General features: G+C 42.5%; 2 protein-coding genes across 5 annotated transcripts in view; one reads left to right on the forward strand and one right to left on the reverse strand.

The window, feature by feature from the left end:
* Positions 1–1,568: 1,568 nt before the first annotated feature.
* Positions 1,569–27,503, reverse strand: DERL1 (derlin 1). Of its 2 annotated transcripts, none has more exons than XM_001916266.5 (8): positions 26,428–27,503; positions 16,535–16,646; positions 11,815–11,879; positions 10,735–10,761; positions 10,072–10,167; positions 8,862–8,914; positions 7,290–7,400; positions 1,569–3,815 (listed from the first exon to the last, which is right to left on the reverse strand). In XM_001916266.5, the coding sequence occupies exons 1-8, from the start codon at positions 26,578–26,580 to the stop codon at positions 3,677–3,679; spliced, it is 756 nt and encodes a 251-aa protein (XP_001916301.1). In that variant the 5' UTR covers positions 26,581–27,503; the 3' UTR covers positions 1,569–3,676. The 2 variants fall into 2 exon arrangements, with proteins under 2 accessions (XP_001916301.1, XP_023504677.2); XM_023648909.2 differs by having other exon boundaries at positions 26,119–26,755.
* TBC1D31 (TBC1 domain family member 31) overlaps positions 26,800–27,728 on the forward strand; it is an 87,167-nt gene continuing 86,238 nt past the window's right edge. The window contains exon 1 of one of the 3 annotated variants that reach the window (XM_070221790.1): positions 26,800–27,008. The gene's annotated coding sequence lies outside the window, so the exon portion shown is untranslated. The remainder of the gene's footprint in view (positions 27,009–27,728) is intronic. The other 2 variants (XM_070221787.1, XM_070221784.1) reach the window with 2 other exon arrangements.

The following is a 27,728-nucleotide window of genomic DNA, read 5'->3' on the forward strand; positions in this document are numbered from 1 at the left end:
GGACCGGGCTGTCTGCCTCAAGAGAGAGAACACAGCCAGAAGACAGAGTTCAGGTTCCATTTGCATCGGCCCAGGCGCCACTCAATAGAGAACTAGTTACATTTTATATTTATATATATAAATGTTTTCTTTCTTTCCAGGCCACAAGGCAATTCCCCCTAGGATGATAGACAGCTAATTTATACCTTCCACTAATGTTTCCAAACGTTCTGGCTTGCCTTCAGCTTGGCAAGAAAAGAATCTCTTTTTGCCACTTGATGCCAGACTCTGAACTTTGGCTTCCTCAACTGCAAAGCCCCAGCAGACGTCTTAACTCAGAGTCAGGTTCTAGCTTATCTTTGCACTTTCTAGCTGCTTGATCTTAAGCCACTTAACCTCTCTGAGTCTTAAGTTTCCTTACCTTGGAAATGGGCATACTACTACCTAATTCACAAGTTCGTTTAAACATTGGTTCCCAAACCCTGTTGAGTATCAGAATCACTGGGAACTTTAAATAAGCAGAGTGGGAATGATGCAAGAAATGTGCATTTTTTAAAAGCCCCAAGTGATTCTCAGGTATAGCTGGACGGGGAAACCATACTTTGGAGACTTATTTGTAAAGTACCTGTCACAATGAAGTTCGACAGCCAGGTGTGCTAAGAAGGGGACTCCACCCTAAGGAACAGAGGCATGCGACTAAGGGGAGCATATGGAAATGCATTCTGGGCGTAAACCATACACATAAGGAATGACATGACATGACATGACATTCCCCCCAATTCCAATTAAAATCTCCAGAGCCACTCTAGAAAGCAAACCAGTAAACTGCCACGAAGCACACGTTTTCTCAGCCCAGTCTTTTAAGACATGGAGAGTGAAAAGTCGAAGCAGAGAGAACGTTTTCCCAAGGGTTAAGCCTTGTTACTAAGTTAATGCTGAAAATTTAAAAGGGGAAGGGACCCCAGAGACAGAGTGGCCTACGAATGAAGCAGTTGGCAACTGCAACATCATCTATGAAGTCAGTGTTACTCAGAAAACAGCTTAGATCATGACGACACTGGCAATGTGCCATCCTCTGAAATAAGCAGGATCGCGTTGCCATTTTCCCAGTATTTCTCCAGTAACAGAAGGTGCACAGCCCTGCTCCATCTCATGGGTCCACCTTGTGATAAATGAAGAGGGCCTGCCTAAGGCCTGGGATACAAACTTGGGTGGTTCACCCTCAAGTAAAAAAGGCTCAGGGATGTCATGGCATCTGCCTTCCAGTCTCTGTGGGTTCTTATATGGCAAGGGAACTTAATTCTGGAGGGTTCCAGGACTCAGACCCATGGGTGAAAGCCACAGAAATGCCATAAAACACGCCACAATCAAATATGACTCCCAATCCAATATTCTGACACATCCTGCTTCATTAAAATGAGAATCCAGAAATTCTGCTTCGAGAATGAATCCTGCAAAAATGTTTGCTGTGTCATTATAATAGCAACAAATACTGGACACTCCTAAACGCCCAAGACTGGTTACATAAAGTACGCGGTATCTAAAAGAGGAGGCAGAGTAGGAATGTGGAAATTTACGACAGACAACCGTCAACTTGTACATTTTAATTCACAATTTTTACCAATAAAAAGGATGTTACAAAAAGGTAATTTCTCTATACAAAATAAGGATTTTTTTTTTCATTCATAAAGAGAATCCACTGGCATGTCTCGCCTTGCTCAATCAAATCTCAAATAGCTTGCTTAGCTAAAATGATTCCAAAAATATAGGTAATCCAGATGAGCTTAATAAAATCATCGGCTTCCTAAACACGTTTAAGAGGAAGAATTTAATGAACACTTTGCCTTGAACTGAAGAATTCTAAATAATACTTATAACCTTTGGAAAAACCACCGCTCTCGGGCAGTGGAGTTGCTGAGGGTGTGAGAGAGCCTGGCTCACTTACCATGAGATTCTTCTTACAGACAGTGAGTTCCCACTCCAGTACAATGACTGCATGTGCGACATAACAGGAATAATGGCTTCTAAAACTTTACAAGTCAATTTTATTGTGGCCACGGGTCAACAGCAGAACGTATGACAGTTAAGATTCAGCTTCTCCCCACCTATGTTATCACATAAATTAAACATGGAGAGGTACACACAAACTTTATTAGAAATAAGCTGTTTTCAAAGCCCCACTTCCTAGGATAACCCACATCACTGTTTAAGAGTGGGGCAGAAATAGTCATCCTGTTAGTGCACAATGCTTCCTGAAAAGAAATCGACCAAAATGTGCAAAGCCTTTTCAGGTGACTCAAAGCATGGCAGCCACTCGACACTGCTCCCTAGCAGTCTGCTTTCAGAAGAAAAACAAAATATGGAACTGTGTGAAACATCACAGCCTTCAAAAAACTTTATTTGGTGACAAGCCTAGCTCTGATGGAAAAAGCCCACCTGGGACAAGGAGTTGTGGGTATTTGAGCTGGGCTGAGGTACATTCGTGACTCGTACACTCCACTCAAAATAATAAGGACCCTCAACCACAAATGATTCTAAAGTCATTACAACCCAAAATTGTGTGATTCACTTAGATGTGCTTATATTAGCTCTTAAAATAGGATCTACGTACAGAGGAGCTGCACTTTCCTCACAATTAAGAGAAGCGTGTAGCCATTAAGGGAGAAGGGGGATTTAAAAACAGACAATTTAAATAGGTTTTCCCATCCACTCTTCTCCATAAACATATATCCAGAATGAGAATGAAATGGAATCGATACCCAGGTGCCACTCAGAGAGCATCTCCCTGTGGCAAATGTGATCTGGAACCTTCTAGGACAACACAACCCAACTACATTGGGCACACACAAAGCCAGAAAGCCCCACACGTGAGATGCAAAGGGATTATGCCCAGCACAGTTTAACCCTAGCCCCAGTCTAAGATGCAACTCCACAACAGTTTTGATCACTCAACTTAGGGAAAAAATGCCTAGCGACAATGCTCATGCCCCATTAATACCAATCTGCGGCCCTCGCTGACTCAGTGGTGTTATTTTAATAAAAACGGCTGAAGACGTGGCAAATGGTTGCAACTGATATCAGGTCCTAGCAATTCCAAAAGCTGAGAGCGCGCTTCATCTGCTGCTCCAGTCTTCTCCCCTATGGGTACCGTTCTGCCACCAAAGGGGTAAAAAACGGTGTGAACAAGTTCTTTGTGACCAAGCCTTGGCAAAAGTCAATAAATAAGAGAGCTTGTTAAAAGCAGAACCATTTTATGGGCACCCTCCTCTAGCTGCAAATTTGGAAGTAGGGAAAAGCAGGAAGGAGACGTGTGCAAGAAAGAGGTAAGAGTCCCTTCAACAAGGGTTTGGTGACCCAACCCGATGCTCAGCTTGGTGCCAGCAGACCAGGACCTGCCAAAACCCATTATTCAGATGGAAAAGGAAGAGAAGACCCCAAAAAATATAGTTGGTTCTGAGATTTGCAGAGGTGACATTTGTTCTTCAGAGCAGTAAGGACTTGAACAAGAATCGTGAAACTCGAGGAACACTTATATTTTTCTTCAGGAGTTAAAAAACTGTGTCTTGTACTGAAAGACTACATTCAGTGCGGGTCGGGTCCAACAGCGTTAGCTAGAACTCGGTTGTTAAGTACACCCAGCACTGGCAGGAAACTTCATCTGAGCAGAGCGGTGGTGGGCAGGCCAGAGGCCGCTCCTTCACTGGTCCCCAAGTCGAAAGCCCTGTCCCCAGTTGTGTCTCCCGCCGCCGCCATTCTGATCGGCGGCTCGCCTCATGTTAGCAGGGGGCACACCAAATCCTGATACCCCTCCTCTCCTGTTGGGCAGCCAGTGGTACCTGGAGCAGAGAGAGGAGAAAACAAGGGCAGAGAAGGGCACACAGTCAGTTCCACTCAATTCCCTGACCACTGAGCCCATCTTCCTTTCCTGCTGTTCCCATGGCATCTGTCACACTGAATTATATTAGTCTGTGGCCAATGAAAGGCTGAGGACAATGTCTTACTTAACTTTGCCTTTTCAGCATTTAGCTCAAAGTCCTGACCACAGAAGGCACTCGCTTTTCAAGTTTTTTAAATTTATTAAGCTTTCAGCTAACTTCACCCTCCAACAATTTTTTTTCTGATAATAAAAGCAATTCATGCAAAACAGTATGGAAACAAAAATAGTATACCCATGAGCCCCATAACCAGAAAGAGAACCACCTATACAGCATTTGGTATATCTAAATACAGATCAAACTGGATCAAAGGGTACAATATAAATTCATTTTCAAGGGACAGACCCGCAGCCTGTGTGTCTGGGCCCTGCATGGTGTCTCCACGATGCAGCTGGGTTCCACAGCATCCACAGGGGAGATGGGAGAAGGAAGCTTCATGTCTTGGAGTTCGGGGAACATTTTAAAGTATATTCACAATGTACCCTCGGACTGCACTCTTTCCACCTCACAGATGGTGGGAAAGCCAGGGCCCAGAAAGGTCAGCTGATTTCCCATCTTACAAATTAACAAATTAAGAGTCACAAAACAGCCAAGAAAACTTACACCCAAGTCTATGTTCTCAACAGTTTTTCCAACTGTTTCCCTTCCTTGATCATTAGTAAACTGCAAATGCGTTTAACTCTGTTCTACTTATCAGATCCTAATGTTTAAAACTGTGCTTGAAGGCAGAGCCCATGGTCTGATCCTCCTGTTTAAAGCGCTCACGGCCCTGAGAATAGACCACGAGGGATGACTCGCCCACAGAGAAAAGCCAAAGAGTGCAACCGTATCATGGGGCATTTCCTTGCACTGTGTGTTTATAATTCACCGGCTCTTCACAACAACCCTATGAGATGAGCACTACGATTACCCCATTTTATAAACAAGAAAACTGAGGCAAGACTGAGCCAAGATCTTCTAAAGTAACAGTCAGGCTTCAAACCCAGACAGCCTGGCTCTGGAGCTTGTCCCCTGCCCCACTTACTGCATCACAGGACTTCTGCTTCAGAAGGGACACACAGAGCGTGATTGGGTGACAGCCCTTAGTGACTGGAACCCTCATTTGTTTATATCACCCCTGATACCTTCATGCTCCCTCCCAAAAAAACAACAAACTCCCTTTTATTTTTTTTTTCCGAGGAAGATTAGCCCTGAGCTAACATTTGCCACCAATCCTCCTCTTTTTGCTGAAGAAGACTGGCCCTGAGCTAACATCCATGCCCATCTTCCTCTATTTTATGTGGGATGCCTGCCACAGCATGGCTTGACAAGCGGAGCATAGGTCCACACTCGGGATCCAACCTGGCAAACCCCAGGCCAGCGGAGCTGGACGTGCGAACTTAACAGCTGCGCCACTGGGCCGGCCCCCAACAAACCCGTTTTAAACAGAATAACTGCATATGGAAGAGAAGAGGATCTGTCTGCTTTTCTAAATGGAATGCAGAGCAGTGATACATCTTAGAATTCTCTAACTCACATCTTCCTTTTTAAACAAATATAGCATTCTCTTTAAATCAAAATACACTTTCAAGCACTGGTTTCTCAACCTCCATGACATTCTAGCATAACAGCATTCCCCTAAAGTAGGTAACAAAATAGAACGCTTAAAAAAAGGCAACGCTAGGGCTGTCTTGCTTTGCCTCTTGATGTAAGACAATATGGAAGCCATCTCCACTGCTTAAATGGATAGTGAAATTAAATGCAAGTAATTAGTATAAAAAGACACCCAATTATACATAATCAACAAAAATTTATGGTAATTTCAAAGCACTTACTGCTTTTGCAAGGAGCTACATTTTGTCATCTGATCTTTATGCAAAATTTAACAGAAGGGCTTCCACCAGCAGAGAAAGCCCAAGTGGAAGGCGGGCTGCAGCACGCTCTGATTTTGCCACTAGAATCTTGTACACTTTGTTGCCCACAATTGAGAAATATCTCCAAGCCATTAAAGTCAGAACATGGCCATTTAAAGTAAAATAACTGTTGGCTGCCCCCCAAAGCACCAAGTTTTTTTTTTAATTGATGCATCTGCCATCCGACTTGATAAACCCAGATCAAAACTCCAAGCCTGCTGTCACTGTGTCCTTTGATAATTAGAAAGCAGATTGGTCATTTGTTTTTTTAGCCTGAAGGCAACTTGAGGCTCAGAAGAGAAACAAGTTTCTTTTTATGCTCTTAAAGAAAGAAAGAAAAAAAAAAACCAATATTGTACTTCTCTGTTTATTATATTTCACAATAAAAGTCTTTCAAAAACCTACCCCCAACCGATAAAGGGGGTGCCCACTCAAGTCTGACCACCCTCATGGACCCCTTGGAACAATGATAAACTGCAAAACATTAAAATGAGCAAGATGTGAAAGGGTTGGGTTTTTTTTAAGCCTTTAAATGCAAGCTATTATTGCATCTCCCTAACTTGAGATTAGGCGTGATTGTCAGGCAGGCTGCGACACCCAGATGGTGATTTCACTGGCCCCTTCTTCAACAGCCTTTTGCTTCACTGACAGAATGGTCATGCTGCTTACACGCTTAAGTGTGTCGGCACCTCATCTGGCTCGTAAAATCCCACTCCAGCCCCAACTTTGGGAACGGGGCTGAGAGCTGGTACTTACTGAGCTCCCGCTACTGTGCTGCCAACAGCATACCTGACCTCCCGCCATCCGGGGAGACAGGGTTCCCTGCAACTTACAGACTTGCAAATTGACACTCGGAAGTTTCATTAAGTAACTTTCGCCAAGTCAAAACTGATAAATGAGGGGAATGGGACTCCAGCCCAAGGCTGTCTCAGAACCAAGGCTGTGCCCTCGGCCTCCTCACCTGAGTAAACCCCACAAGGAGAGAAAGAACAAGCACACACCCGCAGGGGGCTGGGACCACACACAGCAAGTCTCTCATTTTAACTTGGAAAAGTCCTATAAATATTCTGGTCTGTAATATTTAATATAAAAATGTTTTAAATTGCTAACTAATGAGCTAATTTACCCCCCTCGCCCCCTCCTCAGCCAAACTCTTAGGTAAACCTGGACGCCTGTAATCCTGGCCCAAGCTGTGCATACTGGAGCTGCGTATAGGTGCCCCGCCCGCTCAGCAGCTGAAATGCTGCCTGTGATGCCTGAATCTAGCTGTCAGCACCCCTGGCCCCAAGGGCTCCATGAAAAGACTGAGCTGTGGTTTCGACCCCTGGCTTCCTGTTCCTGTGTGACCAGAGCAACATCTACATATATTTATTAACAAATATTTACATAGAGGTAAATCCTACCCCTTATGGAGTTTTTATCAGGATGCTTAAGAACACGGGCAGTAAAATGACTATGAAATGAGAGGAGAAAAACCACTTACAAAAACTGAGGTGTGGAGAGAAAATTTCTTCCTCCCAAATCCATTGGGTATCTGAACATTAGGAAGAAATAAAGGTGTCCAACAAGATTTCCGATTAACTCATTGATGACCCTGCAAACAGAGAGACAAATTAGTTTAAGGACATTCAAGCAGTCAAGTGGGATGCAGCAAGTTTTCACTAATAGCACAGGAAAGAGATCCTTCATGGTAGGCCACTTCTGGGCCCCAGAGTCTGTGACAGCCCCACAATGAGCCCTTTTGTAGTCTGAGTGGCAAACGCATTCCGAGGGAGAAGGGAAATCAGTCCTGCTGGACCAATGGGGTCTGTGCTCTCCATGGCCAGCTGCCCCTGACATCTCTTTCGAGCCCCAGCTCATCCTCAAAATACTGTTTTTTGTTTCTTCTTGCCTCAAGACTCGGGAAAGTCATAAAGCAAGTTTTTGAATGCTTTCAGTCATAAATACTGTATTTGCAAAGCATGGGCAAGTATGAAGGCAAGAGAGAGGCATGGGAGTGAGGAAAGGAGGCACAATAAGGCCTGTCCCTTATTCCCAGAGCCACAGCACTTCTCCCTTGCCTCTTGTGTCCTTGAGTGTAAGACATCACAGGGGTCACCTTGTAATCCTCAAGTAAACACTGACCTTCTCCACTTTTCCCCTAGCTTACATATAGGCCCCTTCAAGGTTTTCTAGACCCACTATTACTGGTACATATCCTTCTTTGTCTTTGCCCGCAGCACAATTTCTGTCGGGGACAGGTCAACATTCGCCACCTCTCCCAGACTCTGCCCCTGTGGGTGGCAGGGCAGCTCTACCAAGCTCAGAACTCGCTCTGATCTAAACATAGTCTGTTCGCTCGATCCATTCATTTCTCCCTATCAATATGCAGTAGAAGGTAGGACCATACAGAGCAGATATGTCAGACGCAATAAGAATGAGTATTATTAAAATCTATTAAATCATGAAAAATATTGTATAGTATAAGAAACAGGAGTTCTTGGAATAGTTGCATTTTGATACCCTCCTTCTAAAATTCTGACTGGATGCATTAAAGGTTTTCCTAAGTCTCAGTTCTAATTCCACACTAGAAATTTGACCCTATTTGGCAAAACTTCTATACTTTCAAACCACTTACAAAACTATTTCCCATCTGAGAATTTGCATTTCTGTGACTAGTGAGCAGCTTCCAAGGCATTCTGGAAATGCCTTAAGGATAAAAACAGTAATTTTATGCACAGTTCTTGGAAGAGTCAGCTCAGACACAAATGAGGTCTACGTTTGCTCAATCTGGATTGCTTTCTGAATTCAGAAAGAAATATTTATTCAAAAACACATATATGGAAGCATACTGTAACAAGCTAATAAAAAAACAATCATTCAGCGCTAAATGTTCTTAAAGCCCTGCAATTTAATCAATTACATCAAAACAAAATTATTTCCTGCGTATAAGGTTCCAACACATCATACCAAGATTTCTTAAAGTTTTATAAAGACTAACTAGAGAAGGAAGATGAAGGATAATGGAAGTCTTCCAAGGATTAATTTCTAATTAAACAAATCTAACATCACTTACGAGCCTCCGATGATATAGTTGAATCCAAGGATAACCCAAGGTAAATAACAGGCCTAGGAAAGAATATACACAAACATGAATAACCACACCTAAAGAGGATACAGTTGCTAGGGGGCTGGAGTGCGTAATGATACACTGAGGGTTTTTTATAAATCCTTTGGAAAGTCACTGCAAAACTTTCTCGGATCAATCTAGCATCAGTCCTACTGTACTTATAACGTCCTATCTAAAATTATACTCATTCATATATTAGTAACTGGAGAGACAGAGGACTTTGCCTGTAGTTTTCAGATACAATACATGCCCTGCTGAATTAATACTAACAAAGAGCTTCAGAAAGGAGATGAGTATCCTGCGGATGCCGATCAAAACATGGTCCTTGACAGAATCACATTAAGATTCCAACCAGCAAATTGCTACCAATAAACTAACAATATCCCATCTTTTTAGGTTCTCCTTTTACGTATTTCACAAAATTACTTTGTATTTTTATCTCATTACACACTGATATCTTGAACTAAAACTCTCCCAAATAAGACAGCTCTCCAGATAAATTCAACATTTGAGCCCTTACCAGATTTAAGACATCAAACCAAGAGCTAAGGAACTGCAAAAAAACTTCCCAGACTAGTACAGAAAGGGTTATCCACAAACAGCTTGAAGGCAGAACGCAGCAAGTGCCATGAAGAGGAGGAAAAGTACTGCAGGAGCCCAAAGGCAAGACTAACTCCAGGAAGGAGACGCAGGAAATGTGTTCAGTCCCAACTCACAGGAAGACCAGGTAGGATTTACAGGAGGGAGAAAATGGAAAAGATGTCACAGGTGGAAAATTGTGGGAGAAGGCACAAAGGGAAGTGTTGGGGGCAAAAAACAATCCATTTTAGCTAGAGTGTAAAATGCATAACAGGGAGTGGTAAGAACAGATTTGAAAAGGGCAGGTTCCACGTGAGCTCCCTCCTCTACTACATGCATACGCAGATCACTCAGGGACACACCGGAGGGGCCTGAAGTACAGAGGGAGTGAGAAGAGGCAGCAAAGGGCTCGGGGTTGGCTGAAGAAACACAGGGACTGAGGGGAGGAGGGGCTTGCCTATGCAATACTGCTCTGCAGTGACCTCTTCTGGACGAGTCAGAAAGTACACCTCTGGACTGAAGAGGGATTTCTGCAGAGACAAATGAACAGGAAATTTTTCCAACTAGGTTGAAGTACCTTAAATCGGGTTCCAAACCAAAATGATACAATCATATCTCTGTTCAGCTGGGCCCAGACATAAAGTACTGACATGATCAGAGGAATCATCAGCAACTGCAAAAGAACGCAACACATCAAGACAGGGTTCCAGAAGCACTTCAGAGGCTGCGTGACCCCGCTATTCTTTTCACCTCCCCCCTAAACAAATTCTCACATGGCTATTCAAAAAGAAAAAGAAATTCAACTCAGAAATATACACTGATCCTTTTATTTAATTGATCATACAATGTGTGCTACAAAATCCTATAATAAAATATAGCACAATATTATTTTAGATGGATTCAGAAATCTGTTTTCTTGAAAAAAGTAGGCAATAAAGCTTTATTTACCGTATACTCTCAAGTTTCAAAAAATATATATCCACATACATGCATAGAAAATACTAGACAGCCATTATTCTCAATGTTCAAACATAATAAAGAAGCCAGAAATGTGCAAGAAAAGTAATGGTTTAGATAACTCATGTAAGATCTTCAAAGTAAAAACAGCTATAATTCCATCATTTCAAAATACCACATAAGGAACCACACAGTTAATGCAATGTAAACTTCAGTCAAAGGCCACTAACAGTAAATCGGAAACATATAAAAGGGCAGACAGATAGTTTCAAAGGACACTTACTTGCATATCCATTGCTAAGCCAGTGATCTTGGTGTATAAAGTTAAAGATCAAACATGGACAAAGGCTTCTGCACCTAGTGAAAGTTAACCTGAATCCAGTGTTCCAAAGGAACACACTTCTCTATAGCTCAGGTTGCTTAAGGCAACCCTGAACACAAAAGGTATCTAATAATCTTCATTATGAATATCCTATCAGACTACACGATGACTAGGAAATGGCAGAAATTAACCGCTTCGGCATATGACTCAGTTTGGTCCCCTCGTGTCCTCTTTCCTTGCCTCACCGCTGCATTTTAGCAGCTCTCCTTCGATTAGAAGATGGAGACGCCTGTGCCCTCAGAAACAAATGATGACTCTACCCAGGGCCCCAGAGCAGGGTTGAAGTCCAAAACTACTTTCTTCTTCTCTTAAAGGAGGGGAAAGGGCATCCGAACTGCCACATTTGCTGGCTCTGCGCCAAGTTTCAATGACAGCTAAGCCTCAAAGCAGTTTTGAGCTCACCATCCCTGCACAGGACATGAGCCATCAAGGCCCCTGTGCTGCCCTCACCATCTGTAATGGTCCGCAGCTGGACAGCTGCTCACAACTGCGGCTGACACACAGCAGAGACTGGCTGTGTCCTTTCCCGGAGCCGGGTACCTCGGGAGGGACCGAATGGCTATTTAGGATCCCAAGACAGGGACGGCAATGAAGCCGGGAAAGGATGTTGGCTGTAAATTAATTTTCTGATAAGGACCACAGATTTCAAAAGCTGTCTCATGGCACAGAATCTCTTTGTGCTGCAGCCAACAAGCTGTCACACATGAGAACACGGAGAGCTGGGAACAAGGGGGGGAACAGTAATAAAACTCGACCAAATGTGGAAAAATCCCACAAAGGCAATAGCAAGAGGATGCATCACTCAAGAGCTCTGTGACTTACTAGCTTTTAAAAAGAACTTTAATTATTCTTAATTATTAACTATAGTAAACAAAGAAGCAAATACTGTAATTTGAAATGTTGTACAGAATACTGGCTATGTCCCCAAACCTGAAAAAAAAATGGTTTATTTCTGGCCCAAAACAACAGACTGAAGGATACCACGATGCAAATCCAGTTGAAGAGGAGCATGAATAAATAGTCGGCTGGCCTCCCATCGAAAGCTCCTGGAAACGAAAACAAGCCAAACATCATGGTTCAGAATTTCAGAACAAATGAACTTGTAGGTAGAGAAACATTTGAAAAACTTACAGAGAAAGCAAAAGTGAGAATATTTTAAAACCACAAAAAAAGTAAATTTTCTTAAATATCTGAAACCGTGTCTGCAACAGGGCCCTGAACGAAGTCACTGAGTATCAACGCTAGCCTGTGCTCTCCTGACTGAATTCCAGCAAGTACCACGCTCTGACCAGCACAGGCCAAACAGACCCAAAGGGAGCACAGTCAATTCCACAGCTACCAAGACCCCACCCCCTGCAGACCCTCGCAGCCTGTCGGACTGCCCTTCATGGCGCTCATCATGACTGACCTGATGACATATTTGGGATTACTTGGTTAATCCCTTCTCCCTCCACCAGACCACAAGCTCTGTCAGGGGAGGAACCATGTCTGTTTTGCCTGCCATTGTGTCCCCTCACCATGACTACGCTGGGAGGTACTTAGAGTTGTTGTGTTGTTGTTATTATTATTATCACACACACACACATACACATTCTACCACTTAGTCCAGCACTGGGTTGACGGAGAAGACTGAGTCTCCATCTTCCAGGAGCCTACATTCCAGCAAGGGAAAATGATGGAGGGGAGTAGGGGACACTGAAACTCTCCAGCGCCTTTGACTCTTAACCCTCATACCACGTCTGCGAGGTAGGAATGGAAAGACCAATGCCCTCTTTTTACAGATAAGGAAATAAATGACATGACCCAAGTCACGTGGATTGTTAAAAGCGGCGTGAAGTCTACTAACTAGCTTACGCTCTGGTCACTATACCATACCCCAGCCTCTGTCTTACTGCTGGGCAGAATGATCAACAACAGCCCAGCTCTCCCTTCTAAGGATGACTCCTCACGCCTTCGGCTGGAAGATTAGAAGAGAGGCAGAGAAAAGAAACCGACGACCGGAAGGTCACTCTAGCTCAAAGGCGCCTTCCCTCCCCTCTGCCCCATCGCAATGACATGACATATAGACAACTGAAAAAAAAACCCTGGGCTGGCCGGTGGCAAAGTCGCACAGACAAGACAACAGTGGTCTGAAGAGGTGGCAACATGCCCCAAAGGCAAAGTTCAGATGCTCCACTTCGGTGGCCTGAGGTTCACAGGTTCAGATCCCAGGCGTGGACCTATGCACCACTTATCCTAACAAGTGTCAGAAAGAGAGAAAAAAAGTTTATCTAAAAGAAAAAAGGTTTCTAGCAAAAGTCTCTCCTTCTTTCCCTTATTTCTCCCTCAAAGACACATTTTAGCCACAGTATTAAGGATGCTTAATGGTAGGAGACCACCATGATGAATCAGAGCTGAAATTCTAACACAATTTCTGAATTTTATCAATAGTTGTGCTTTTTTTGGGTTTTTTGTTTTTTTTTTTTTGAGGAAGATTAGCCCTGAGCTAACTACTGCCAATCCTCCTCTTTTTGCTGAGGAAGCCTGGCCCTGAGCTAACATCCGTGCCCATCTTCCTCTACTTTATATGTGGGACGCCTACGACAGCATGGTTTGCCAAGCAGTGCCACGTCCGCACCCAGGATCCGAACCGGCAAACCCTGGGCCACCGAGAGGCAGAAGGTGCGCACTTAACCGCTGCGCCACCAGGCCGGCACCCCAGTAGTTGTGCTTCTTTTGACGTGCTTTTGGCTTTGTGATTTCTAAGGATTCTTTAGATTGAATACTTAAAATCTTGTAATCACATAAACTATAGGACTTTATTATTTGTCAAGCTTCCAACTGGGAATTTACAAATTAACTGGTCTCAAATTGCAGTCTTCCGGTTCAAATCAGAAACCTTATAAATAAGCCAACACTGCTATATACTTAATTTAGCCAGGCAGGGAAATATGCAGGTGGCAAACATTTTGTCAAAATGCTATCTTGAGGCTGTCTGGTGGAGAAATGACAGGGAACCAGTAAACTGGATTCCGGTGGGAGCTGTGTTATCTCCAACGGCTCTGTGACCTTTGGGGCATGTCGCCACCTCTCCAGACCACTGTTGTGTTGTCTGTGAAATCTTATTTAAATGGAAAGATCTCAAAAGTTGCTCTCTACATGACTGTTCATAGCAGCCGTGTTCATAACAGCCAAAAATAAAAACAAGTCAAATGTCCATCCACTGAAGAATGGAAAAACAAAATGTCATCATTTCATACCATGGAGTTTTACTTGGCGATACAAAAGGCTACATGGAAGAACCTTGAAAATACTATGCTAAGTGAAAGAAGCCAGTCACAAAACATCACAGATTGTGAGAGCTTGTTTATAAGAAAAGTCCAGAATAGGCAAATCTAAAGAAGCAGAAAGTAGATTAGCGGTTGCCTAAGAGGTAGGGGGGAGGACGAGATTGAATAGAAATGGGGAGCGGATGCTAATGGGTACAGCGTTTCTGTTTGGGGCGATGAAACGTTCTAAAATTGACTGTAGTAATGATTGCACAACTCTACAAATATCCACTGGATTATACACTTTAAATGGGTGGAATTGTACGGTATGTGAATTACATATCAATAAAACTATTCTGAAAAATGCCTCTCGGCTCTAGAATTTCAAAATGCTCTGTGATTGGATAGTAAGGAATAGGGGGCAACTTCTAAGAATTAGAACTAATGAAAGAGATCAATGGCCTAGTAATCCTAAAGATTTATCTTAAGCACTATTCAGGTATGACAAATCAGTTACATTACCTGACCAGATAGTAGGGATGAGTAAATGGGTTCAAAGACTTTAAATAACCAAGAGAAGACAATTTACAAATAAAAAGTGATCATGGAATTATTGTAATTTAGGTTTAATAATAGTATTATGATTATCTTTTAAGTCCTTGTGTTTCAGAGGTAAATATTAAAATATTTATGGATGAAATGATACATGTCTGACATTATGCTTAAAATTATCAGTGGCAGGGGGACAGACCCAGATATAGATAAAATAAGACTGGGTATAAGATAATGGTTAAAGGTGAGCAATGGTTAAAAAGAGTTCATAGTGATACACGCTACAACATGGATGAACTTCGAAAATGTCATGCTAAGTGAAAGAAGCCAGTCACAAAAGGACTCATAAAATGTTCCAAACAGGCAAATCCACACACACAGAAAGCAGATGAGTAGTTGCCAGGGGCTGGGAGGGGATGGAGAGTGACTGCTTTGGGTTTTTTGAGGGGTGATGAAAAATGCCTTGAAATCGGTATGGTGATTGTGGCATAACATTGCAAATATACTAAAGACCACTGAATCATACATTCTAAAATGGTCAAAACAGTGAGTTTTTATGTTATGTGAATTTTATCTCGATAAAATAAAAAAGATTCATTAACCTTTCTATTTTGTATATGTTTGAAAATTTTCCATAATAAAATTCTTAAAAATTGGGTCATGGATCACCCATGTTTAATCTAGAGTTCACTACTGATGTAAAAAAAAAACTACCCTAACAACTTATCCTCAATTAAATTATATCAGAGGGGGAGATCGCTAAGCAATTCAACATCATAATCAGGCCCAGCCAGGACAAGGGAGCATGAAAATCACACATTGTGACAGATTTAAGGTTCAAACCCCTGACATGGTGGTGAGAGTCCTGTTTGTCAGTTTCACCTCAGACAGGTCACTTTACTTCCTTGAATCCCCTTTCCTTCCTCTACAAAACTATGGAAATAGGTTTCCTGTAGTAGAAGTCTATGATCTGACACTTTGTTTTACTATAATGCTTTCTTCCTTTTTAAAAAGCACCTAGTAGCAAATGCCAATTTAAGGAAAAATTATATTTGACACCAAAGGCCCATCCTTCTATTTCCCCACAGTCATGATACTGATTCGCAACTCTCCAACTGACTATGATTTAAAGGGTGGTTCAGAATCCTCCATCCTGAGCTTACAGCCCACAGGTTTATAAAGTCTTTGAAGTCAGCCAACTTTTCAAAATCATTTAGGCTTAACAAAATTATACTCACATTTTGACACAGCAGTATCAATTTATTGCTTCTCAGTATAAGCAACTCAGAACAGCATATAAGGTATTGTAGGAAATAAATAACAATTCAGCAAGAAATTTTTATGAAAAGATTTTTCATAAAAAAGCTTATTCATAGCATCATATAGGTAGTCACATCTGATAAACTACTATATTATTCAATCCTGGCTATATATCTTAAAGTCGACTGTTTCAGTAACAGAGAATAAGCCTAGGCTTTTAATTGCATGAAGCAGTGTTTTTCAATCCCCACCCTGGAGATATATATACTTCAGCCCAATTGTGCATCAAAGGACAAGGACTGTTGTGTGACAGAAATGAGTGAGATGTCAAATTAAGTGAGAGATACAAAGCTCAGACACTAAGAACATGGGCAAGATGGGTAAACCGCTGGTCTTGTATTTTTTTCACCTATAAAATGCTGACACTGCTACTTACACCTCATGATGATATTTGGAGGATTAAAAATGGAATAATCTAAGTGCCGAGGACATCCTGCCATAGTTACTACCTACTGACCATTTCCAGTCATTATGCCATTTCCTTATATACACTAACTGCCCTCAAAATTCCTCCAAGAAGTAAACATATGGATTAGTCAGTTAGACAGAAACAATACTTAAAACAACTACGGACAACATACCTGTTTCGAGTCGTGTGGAATACTGATACAAGAAATATAAATTGACCAAATAAAGAAATCCAGTTCCTGGACCCACAGGGAAATAAAAGGTGGCAGTGATTGGCCTCCAAATCTGTCCAAATCAAAAGAAACACGGCCATTAGTTTTTCTAAACCTAATTAATTTTTTTCTTTTAACTAAACAAAATTAACCCTTGCAAAACATTCTCCTCAATGATGACAGCCAGCAGAGGGACACCACTAATAGAATTCAAGAAAACAACTGCAGAAAAGTTCACATCAGCTACAATCATATCAGTGTGCAAATCAATGGAATAAAATGACACTATAAAATAAGCAATAAGTATTTTGAAACAAGTTGGGAAAAAATCAAAACTTTAGAAGTATATGGTTAGTCTTTACTGGGACCAGGCATACAGTCAAGCCTGTCAAAAAAGAATTACAAAGACAATTTCCAACAGTGCAGTAATATCTCTATTTAGGAAAAGAATATACTGAGATGACAAACTTTGTCAAAAAATGTTACAGTCAAAAGGTAGAAGTAAAATAGGAATTTTTATTCAAACCACTGTGCTATTTAGGCATTGTGGATACATGACACTACAATACTAACCTCCCCCCCATCAAAAAAAATTACAGGAAAGTCTACAGGGAGAAGTAAGCCTCTCTCCTCACCCTCAGTCTCCCAGTTCTTTTTCTAGCAACAGAGCAGTTTCTTCTATTTCTTTAAAATAACTTTTATTTATTTATTTTGTTGAGGAAGACTGGCCCTGAGCTAACATCTGTTGCCAATCCTCCTCTTTTTGCTTGAGGAAGATTGTCGCTGAGCTAACATCTGTGCCAACCTTTCTCTGTTTTGTATGTGGGATGCTGCCACAACGTGGCTTGACCAGCGGTGTGTAGGTCCGCGCCTGGGATCTGAACCTGTGAACCCTGGGCTGCTGAAGCAGAGTGCACAAACTTAACCATTATGCCACCAGGCCCACCCCTGTATTTCTTTCAAATAATTACACTATGTGTTACTATTATTCAGTCCTTTTCATCCTTCCTTATCCTGTACTGTTCTATATCTTGTTTCATTCCCCTGACAAAATATTTGTATTGGCCACACAGTATTCCTTTTATGTGGATGTCCAAAATTCATGTAAACTGTTACAATACCACAATGAATATTCTAGAATATCCTCTTTAAACATTTATGTGTAGGATGAAATCCTGTGAGCCAATCTACTAGATCAACAGATAGTCACATTTAATGCCAAATGCCTACCAAAAGGTTTAATCAATTTATACTCCCTTCTAAAATACAGATATGCGCTGTCTTTTCTCTACACCCTAACCATTAGTGTATTTTACATTTACCAATCACATTTTTTAAAACTTTAGCATTTCCTTTCTTCATTTTTCTGCTAGATTTGCTTTTCTTTATATATTATGGAAATTTCCCTTTCTCAGTGTTGCAAATATTTTCTGGTGTGTCATTAGACTTAGGCTTTTATGGTATTTTTGCTGTATTTTGACATGTAAAAGTTTAATTTAATGTAGGCAAATGTACCCATCATCTATCATGCTTACAAGATATTTCTCCACTCCAAGAATATAGTGTTCATGGTTTTACTGTAGTACATTCCTGGTTCATCTAAGGAGTAAGGAAGAGATTCGACGTTTATTTTTCTAGACTCAGTTTTCCCAATGCTATTTACAGAGTAACCCATCTTTTCTCCATTGATTTGAAAAGCTACTTTTATCATATATTTATTCCCTTTTATAGTAAGGCCTACTTTTAGACTATTCAGTTTGGAATTGAATTCCTATACTGATATCAAGCTATTATAACTTTTAGTTCTATAATGTTTTAATATCTGGTAAAGTTACATAATGAAATAATCCCCCTCCCATTTTTCGTACACATTTGTCACAATTTTCTTGGCTAGTCTCAATATTTTATTTTTCTAAAGGAACTAGAATCGACATCTTTATGATATCATTGTGATATTGATACAATTTCCAGCCAGGAAGAAGTCTTTCATAGCTTTTATAGTTTTCTATAGAACTGTTGCTTTCTACCTCTTTTTATACCCGACCAGCAAAGCTGAATGATCTTATTGTTTGTAATATTTGAAAACTGAGCCTCTTGGGCTTTCCAAGTATACAACTCTATCTGTAAATAAACTTTTGTATCTCATTCCATTCTTGTCTAATTCACTGGCTAGTACCTCCAGAACAATGTTCCATAATAGTGGTTGAAGCAGATGGCCTTTCTAGGCTTTTGGAAATGCAAGCAGGCTGGTTTTTGGCTTGAGAGCTGTGTGTCTTATTGCACAAGCGTGAAAGCGATGGCCCCTGCATCAAGGAGTTCCCAACAGGTGTAGGTTGTTCAAAGCAGCAAAGAGTGGGGCACAAGGTAGGGGAAGTTTGGTCTTGGAAAAACAAGGGCAAAGTTCTAAACAATTGCAAGAGCACAATAAACGAATGGATATTGCTAACAATTGGGGTGTGGCTGGAATGGAGGACACGATTTGCGGGGCCTGGCCAGACACACAGCTGGCAAGTCACATTCTCCAAATACTATAGGAATGTAACCCTCAGTGCTTAATTTCCGGCGAAGGAAAATGCACTTTATATACCCAAAAAGTGACTTTCCAAGAACCCTATATTTTTAAACCAGTAAAACAAAAGAGGTTCAAATTAATTTTGGTTTGTTCACAACCTTATCATAGAAATAGTACAGTCTAATGAAAAACACTGGAAATGATCTGAGAAGACCTAGAGTTAAGTCTTAGCTTACAAGTTATCATCTCTGAGCCTCAATTTCCATCTGTGAAAGAGGAATGATATACTAATACATGCCCTACTTTGGTTAACAGTTTAAAAAAAAAACAATAGTGTGCTATTCCGCTCATTTACATGCAGTGACTCAGGAGGTGGGTTTTATAGATGAGAAAAGGTTAAGTCACGGCTAGTAAGTGAGTGGTAGAGCTAGAATTTTATCCCAGACAGGTGGACTCCAGGGTTTACGATACTAAACCCCTGTTTTTACTTTGCCTCTCACAAGTGACATCATTATTGTGCAGTACAATTAGAATTAGTAGAAATTCTCAGTACTACTACACTAGTATAACCCTGATTCTCTCTGCTTCTGAAAAGCACTGGGAGTCAAGACCAGAAGGAAGCCAGCCCTGGCCTTCGCTCTTAAGTAACCACAGGACCTTGGGAAAGTCTGGACCTTTCTGGGTCTGCGTGTTCAACTACCCAGTGACATTTGTCCTATGACTCTCGCCTTCCTCATCTCACAGATTTTGTAAAAGGTTGGAATTAAGAAAGTGGATTAAAAATGTGCTTAAAAAAATATATACGTGTGGGTGTATGATTATCATAATCTTTTAGGGAACACATACTGACCTGGTTTTTACAAATTCACATTTTAAACTACTCTCCTGTTCCTCTAAGTTACTCAAGGCTGATTTTGGAAGAGAAACCTTAGTCTTTTCAGACTACATTTTTCACTAACACTGACGACACGACACTATTTTTAGCCACAGTGTGCACCTGTGCTTTGGAAATCAGTGTCTGTCAAAATACCTCACTTATTTTACCCGTTCATTAAGTTTACCCTTGAGTTATACTTGCTTTCATTGATTTAAGAGACTTAATGTTATTTTTGTATTACTTTAAAATTATAATTTGAAAACACCAGGACATAGGTCACCTCTTCAGAAAGACACAATGTAGCATATTTCTGCAATCCCCATTGAAGGCACCCAGGTAAATCCCCACCCTACCTCCTGTAAGTAAATAGTTAGGATGAGGAAACAGCTTTTATTCTCAGGGCAGGCAGTGGGGGAGGCACTTTTCACCCTGGAAAGCCTTCTCAGATCCCTTTAGAGGTAGCCAGGCGCAGAGCCAAAGCCCGGGACTTGTAGACAGACAAGAGCATGGAGGGAAGCATCTCGTGTTAACCCCACAGCAATGCCAAGGCCAGAACCATAGTCATCCCAGTGCTTTCATGAGGAGAGCTGGGCCTTCATTAGAGTTTAGGTAATCGGCCCAGAGTTCCTCACTTCACAAAAGCAAGGAGCCCATAGAAGGCCTTCAAAAAGCATAAGACATGGCTCTTTAGCTACCAGTCCACCAGCTTCCACTGAGAGAGCGGGTGGCAGCCATCCTTGAAGTAAAATCTCCCAAACAATCTGCTACTTACAAACACCGAATAATGACAAATGCCATCCAGAGTCTACAGCGGGGTTCTTAAAGTACCAAAAACAAAGATTTTTCCGAAACAATAGGGACTGGTTGATTTGGAGTTAAGAAAGTCTACAGTGGTCACCAAACAAAAAAAGAAGATGAGCGCCCATATGCCAAATGCTGATGCTAGCAAAGCGTGGCCTTTTTTTTTTGGACACACAAGGTAAGCAAGAAAAACAAATGAAAGACACTCAATCTCAACTGAGGACTTTAAAAGAGCTAGGAGAAGCCATCAGTTCTTCTCCTAGGTATATACTCAACAGAAATGCATACCTGTGTTCACCAAGACACGTACTGGAATGTTCACAGCAGCACTATTCATTATAGCAAAAACTGGAAACTACTCAAAAGGCCCCTGACCAGCAGAATGGATAAATAAATGGTGGTCAGTTCACACAATGAAAGAATCTGAGGATGAGCAATCTATAACCACATGCGACAATCTGAGTGACTCTCACACTGTTAAAAAGAAGCTTCAACACAAAAGAATACATACACTGTGTAATTTCATTTATAGAAAGTAAATAGAAGGGCGAAAACAATCTAGCGTATTAAGTCAAGACATTAGTTATCCTTGGAGGGGGTAGTGCCCAGAAGGAAGATTCTGGGGGTGTCAGTAATGTCCTATTTCTTGATATGGGTGCTGGTTATGTATAGGTATTCAGTTTTTGAAACTTCGACAAGCTATAAATATATAACACACACACTTTCCTGCTTATATACTGTAACCCAATAAAAAGCTAGAAAACAAAGCTATGATCTAATGGTTAACCTTATCTGCAGAGCACAGCACAACTGTCTAAGGTGGATGGGACCGCTAAGGGAAGAGTGAAAGCTGCACACAGCAAAACACCAGCCACTGAAGTTCTAAATGCAGACCCTGAGGCTACTTCCTTGCTCAGCCTACAGACCAAGTTCACTCCTCTTCCGGTTAAATGTGTATACGTCTCTCTTCCCTAATACACTCTTAAATCAATCTGCTAGGGTTGTTGTCATCGGGTTAAATGTGAAAACATGAGCAAAAGCTTGGCAAATACGACTGCGAGGCCCGGTCACAGATTTGGTCAGTGCCATTTCTTTTAATTCCTGGAAACAAATTAGAGAAATTGAGAGATCCTATCTTCCCGTTTCAAGTCAGGATGCCTTTTTAAGGGGGCAATGTAGGATAACAATCCAGCAGTTACACTTCAATTTCAATTACAAATTAAAATGAGAATCTTACTGCCCAAGGAGAAAAGGCAGTAATGGCAGGAATTATCATTAGCTAATAAATTAAGATAGGCATCATTTTTTAATAGATTATTTATCAGTCTATTTACTGGGCACTTTACAAACATTTCTCCTGAGTTTTATATAACAGAGGCCTGAAGTAGATAACGTATTTCCTCAATTTGAAGATGCTCATTTTTGTGTTTCTAAAATTAAGATGTGTCTTACAATCAATATATTCATTTAATGTAATTTCTACTTTTCTCCCCCTCCAAAAAGTTGTATTAAATTGATAGAGCATCTTATAACCAACAGAGTTAGAGCAGAGTTAATATGGTATCAAATTATCTGCATTTTTAGGTCAAGAAACAGGCTCAGAAAGGATAAATAACTTGCCTAAGGGCATACACTGAGTAAGGGGCTGAGCCAGGCCTGCAGAACATGACTCAACACCTTGAAATCCCATGGTCTTTCTACTCTAACAAAAAAGAAAAAATTATTTGCTATGACTGATTTGGAAAAAAATCACCTTCAAAAATGTTTTGCTAAACACAACTATGTGTTTTGGTAGATATTATGCAAAGGAGTTAAACAAGAGAGCTTAGAACCATCTTCGACTCACCAAAATAGAAACTGAAACTACAGTTGTCTATAAACTGGGGTAACACTTATCTCAGGATGATTGTGGGAGCTGAATGCAACAACATATGGAGAAGCACAGTACAGATATAAGGCGGAGATGTTATTTTGTCCAAAGAAATGAAATATCTCCATGCAGGCAGCCCTGGGAGACATAATCTCAGAAACCAGCCGGGCAACAGGAAATTGCCCCCTCTTCTAGTTAATCAGGGACCAATATGATCACATTTCATCACTGTCAACTATTTGATTGATGCGTGCTAGACGTGAGCGACTAGGAACTGTGGACAACAGGATAGTAAATCTTAACACACGCCTATGTTTCCACCTATCCAAACCAAGAAAATAACATTTTAAACTTCAGAGTTCCAAACCAACAAGCTACTCAGAGAATTGACAGATATGGAGGAAAAGTAACTTCTGTCACTTCCAACATGAATCCACAATTCCAAATCAATCATCCCCAATTTTTTAAGCTGGTAAAGATCCAGCTTCTAAGGGAAAGAGAAGCCTCCAGCAGAAAACACACCACAAGCTGTCGTCTCGCACATCAGCCTCAAAGATGGAGGTTTTCTTTCAACTGCTTCATTTGCATACAAGTTCCTCCAGGTGGGTCTGAAAGCTATACTTGTCCGGAAGGCGTAGGGGTCGAGTAGCAAAAAGAAGGCATAGCAGATACTGGCCTTTTCACATCTGGGCAGTCAGTGCACCGTCCTGCCTCCAGCAACTTCTCCCCAGTCTCAGGATAACAAGCCCTCAAGAAACAACGTAAGGAAGATGGGAAAACCACGAAAGGCATGACGCAAACAATGACTCTAATCCGGTCACCCCTTTTTAACATACACCTGTAGTCTATTAGAAAAGCTTTCTTATTTTACTAATCTGACTACAGAAGTGAGCAAGATTTTGCAAGAAGGGTGAAAGAGCCAGTTTGGAGCAGGTCCTCCTCACAAACTGATTTACAACGACTGCTCTGCATGCATGCACATTACCCAACATGCCACCAGGCACAAAGTGTACAACATTCACTCAGTCAACAAATATTTACCAAAGCAAAGAAACAGAAAACAGTATGCAAATCTGGCTGCAGGCCCAAATCCTATTCTAATATCCGACTGTCCACTTCTCCACTTGGATGCCTAAGAAGCGTCTCTAGACTTAACGTGGACAAAACATAACTCTCAAATCCATATCCTCCCCGACCCCAACCTAAGCCTCCTAAACATTTCCAGTCTCAGCGAAGGGCTCCCTGACGCACCGTGCAAACAGTGACAGCTGAGTCCTCCTTCCTTCACCCACTCACCCTTCCGATCCATTCAGCTGCAATCTTGTCCACTCCAGCTCCCAAATCTATCCACTCTTCTCTGTCTTCACAGCCGCCCTGGTCCAAAAGACCATCTCTCCCGCCTCTTAACTTGATTCTTCCCTCTCCCCGACCCCAGAGACCAAGACCATCCCACATCATAGTCAAGGCGATCTTGTCGGTCCTTTGTTCAAAAGGCTCCAAAGTCTTCCTGGCGTCTTCACAGGAAAGTTCAAACCACAAAGCCCCAGAAGCTCCAGCCCCGGCCTCCCTGTCCATCTTCGTTTTATTGTACTCAGCACTGGCTATCTCTGTCCTCATCTACCAATCATCATCCCCACGGCTGACTCTTGACAATCCAGTCTTCCTTCTGTTTCTAGCACCTGTCTCTGAGCCTTTCACTGACTGCTCCTTCTTCCCGGAAGGTTGTCCCCAGAGCCAGACCTTCCCAAAGCTAGCTCATCATTCAGATTTCAGTCCAGACATCTTCTCTGACACCTTGCTGGCCCAGTCTCTCCAATGTTACATCCTGAAGTCACTCACTATCCCGTGCCTTTCTCTTATTTTCTTCGTGGGAGCTGTGGCTTTTTCTGTCCTATTCACTACTATATCTCCAGTGCCCAGCACTAGCAAGTACCCAATTATTTCCACACATTCAACCAATATATAAGCACCCGCTATGTGCCAGGCAGTATTCTAGGTAACAAAGATGGTGGTAAACAAGACAAAGATCTGGTTATTATGGAGTCTTATTTTCTGAAGGGAAGCGGACTAAGAAATACCAAAGGGTGATATGTAGCAGGAAAAATTAAGGGGAAGCAAGACGGAGTGAAGGAGGGGTACTATTTTATGTAGGGCGATTGGTGGCGTGGCCATTAAGGTGGCATTTGGGCAGAGACTTGAGACAGGTAAGGAGGTCAACCATGGTTATCTTCCTCAAGCAGAGAAACAGGTGCAGATGCCCTGAGCAGAGACTGAGTTAGCTGCTGAAGGAACAGCAAAGATTCCACTGTGGAACCTAACATACAAGGTGGAGAGCAGCAGAAGATGAGGTCAGAGGGGCAGCAGAGGGCCTTGCAGGTCACTGAAAGGACTGGATTTTATTCATCGAGTTGAGAAGACACTGAAAGGTTCTGGGCAGAGGACTGACAGGACTTGATTTATGTTTTAAAAGGATCACTCCAGCTGTCTAGAGATAATATCGAAAGGACCAAGGCTGGAATAATAATGGCTTGCAATTGAAAATGAAAAGGGACTATATTCTGGACATATTTCTAAAGCACAGTAAACAGACTGCTGCCAGACTGGAGTGTGAGGGAAAGGGAAGTCAAGGATGACTCCATTACTATTAGCTTGAGCTCCTGAAATAATGGAGTTGCTATTTAGGACAAGGATATTCGGTTTGGGACACTACGTTTGAGGCACCTATTAGTCACCCAACTGGTATTTACAAATCTGGAAATCAGGAGATAGATCTGAACTGCAAATATGTACATTTGCACTTGAGAGCCTTCAGTTTATAGAAAGTATTTAAAGCCATGAAGCTAACTGAGATCACTGCACCTGGGGAGAGAGTACAGAACAGGTCCTATCACTGACCCCTGGGGCACATCACAACATTGAAGAGTCACGAACATGAGGAACCGGCAAAGAAAACTAAGACATAGCCAGTGAAGAGGAGGAAGAAAGGAGAGGGTTATCCACAGGCCAAGAAATTTGTTGAAATTAATGTCAGATCTTAGTATCTAACCTGCCACTGGTTAAAGATTTAAATCACAGAATCCAGTGAATAAAGATAACCTCCAAGAAACTAATATTCTTTTGCCAGGAATGTTACTCTGGACTGTTTCCTCACGCTTAAAAAATTAACAAGGCCTTCCATTTCTGGAGCAATTTACTCTTTACTTATTCCTTCGTACACTCAACTACTACAATGCCAGATACTAGGTCAGGGCCTGGGGGAAATGCAGACAAATAAACTCACTCTTTGCACCTCTGACCTCAAATCACTCCTATAGGGGAAAAAACCCTTCCATTAGCATAGGAAGAACTCAGCGGGATATTGGGCAAGTTGACATCTACATGCCACCGACGTGGGTGACAGAGGGAGGTCAGAGAGCACTTGCTCCTGGTGGACCCAGGCTGTTAACCACCAGCGTCCAACAGACAGACAACTATCGCAGACTTACCTTCCCACTGTCGCCTTCTCTAAGCGCAGGGGACGGGGAGCACAATCTTAACAGAAGGGTGAAATCAGTCCCTTTCCACCGGGCCAAACCCAGATCTCCACGTCTCCAGCTGCCCAGGCCCTCGCTCCAGACCCCTTGGCCTCCACCTCGCCCTCGACCACAGGACCCCGCCCTAAACCGGTGGAGCCACCGCACTACAAATCCCACAAAGCACCGCGCGCCCCCAACATGCCGGTCCAGGCTCCGCCGCCGCGGGGGCGCGTGGGACCTGTAGTCTCCACTGCCCCCGTCGCTGGTCAGCGCAGTTACCTGGAAGCGATAGAGGAAGGCTTCGGGCGAGAGGATGAGGTAGGTCGGGCTGATGAGACCGAGTTTGCCCACCAAGGGCACCGCGACGGTGGCGGCGAACCAATAGCGCGTGATGGCCGGGATGCTCCTGAACCAGTCCCCGATGTCCGACATCTTCGCCTTTTAGGTGGCCAGGATGCGCACAGCCGCCCGACTCCCCGTCCCGGCCCCCTCACGACGCGGCCGGCTCCGCGAGTGGAAGGTGTCGACGCGGAAGCCGCCCAAGCCGCCGTGCAGAAGGCGGAGACCGGCGGACGTGGCGCCACCGAATTCGGACCAGCGAGGGAGCGTTCGGCCGCGAAACTTCCCCTTCCGGCGGCCGCGGACGACGTCGACTAGACGTCCGCCGCTTAAAGGGCCAGCACCGTTTTTTACACCTGGGCCGAGGCTCGGCGGTCCTGGGGGCGGGGTGATGAGGGGCGGGGCCAGGCGGGGGGCGACACGACTGGTGGGAAACAGTGGTTGCCAGAAGCAACGGCAATACTCCAGCCAATGGCGAGGCTGAACGCCCTCCACCGAGTTCACGCCGAAGTGTAACCCAGGTGAGTCCACTTGGAGGGTGTTTAAAGGGGAAAGAGGAACAAACGGTATGTAGTTCCTCGTATGTTCATTCATTCGGAAGATATTTGTGAGGGCTTTGCTAAGTGCCAGGTAGGGTGCTGCGGCTATCAGAGCTATCGTGGTACCTTCTCTCCTGGAGCTTAGATTCTAATGGGCATAGACAGGTCATAAACAAACAATTGAATAAGATAATTTCAGAGAGTGATGAGAAAAATAAAGATAAAATAGGTTGACGGGGTGGGAGTGGAGGGAGAGATGGCTGCTTTAGATGAGAATGATCAGAGAGAACTTCTCACAGGAGGTAACGTTTGAGCTGAGCCCCTAGCAAAGATTGGTGGAGTCTACCCCAACTAGCTTGGAATGTTAGAGGAACTGAAAGCATGTGATATAGCAAAATGATCTTGACTATTAATCTAATTCACCAGGTAGGACTTAAATTACAAGTCGACGAGAATCCATCTTGTTTTTAAAAGAATCTGTAAAAAAAAAAAAGTAGAACTTTTCCTGTTGTTTTCAGACGTAGGTGCTACAGTTTCAAACTAATTAAGCCATCCAATAAAGACCACTAGGAACACACCTGTAGTCCGCAGTTAGATTTATGAACTTGCTGCAGCAAGGGAGATTGTACTCCAGAGGAACCTGGAGCATCTCACCCAACAGAAAAGAATAGGGTCATTATTGGATTATGAGGGAAGATGGAG

The sequence above is a fragment of the Equus caballus genome, chromosome 9, assembly GCF_041296265.1.
Source record: "Equus caballus isolate H_3958 breed thoroughbred chromosome 9, TB-T2T, whole genome shotgun sequence".
Classification (NCBI taxonomy): domain Eukaryota; kingdom Metazoa; phylum Chordata; class Mammalia; order Perissodactyla; family Equidae; genus Equus; species Equus caballus.

Bases quoted from the DNA above. Each gene is read 5' to 3' on its own strand.
- DERL1 (XM_023648909.2), bottom strand. From the start codon at position 26,580: ATGTCGGACATCGGGGACTGGTTCAGGAGCATCCCGGCCATCACGCGC. The intron at 16,647-26,118 runs GTAAGTCTGCGA...TGATTTGGACAG, and splicing joins GAGAAGGCGACAGTGGGAAG to ATTTGGAGGCCAATCACTGC. The intron at 7,401-8,861 runs GTAAGTGATGTT...CTCTGTTTGCAG, and splicing joins AACTATATCATCGGAGGCTC to GGTCATCAATGAGTTAATCG.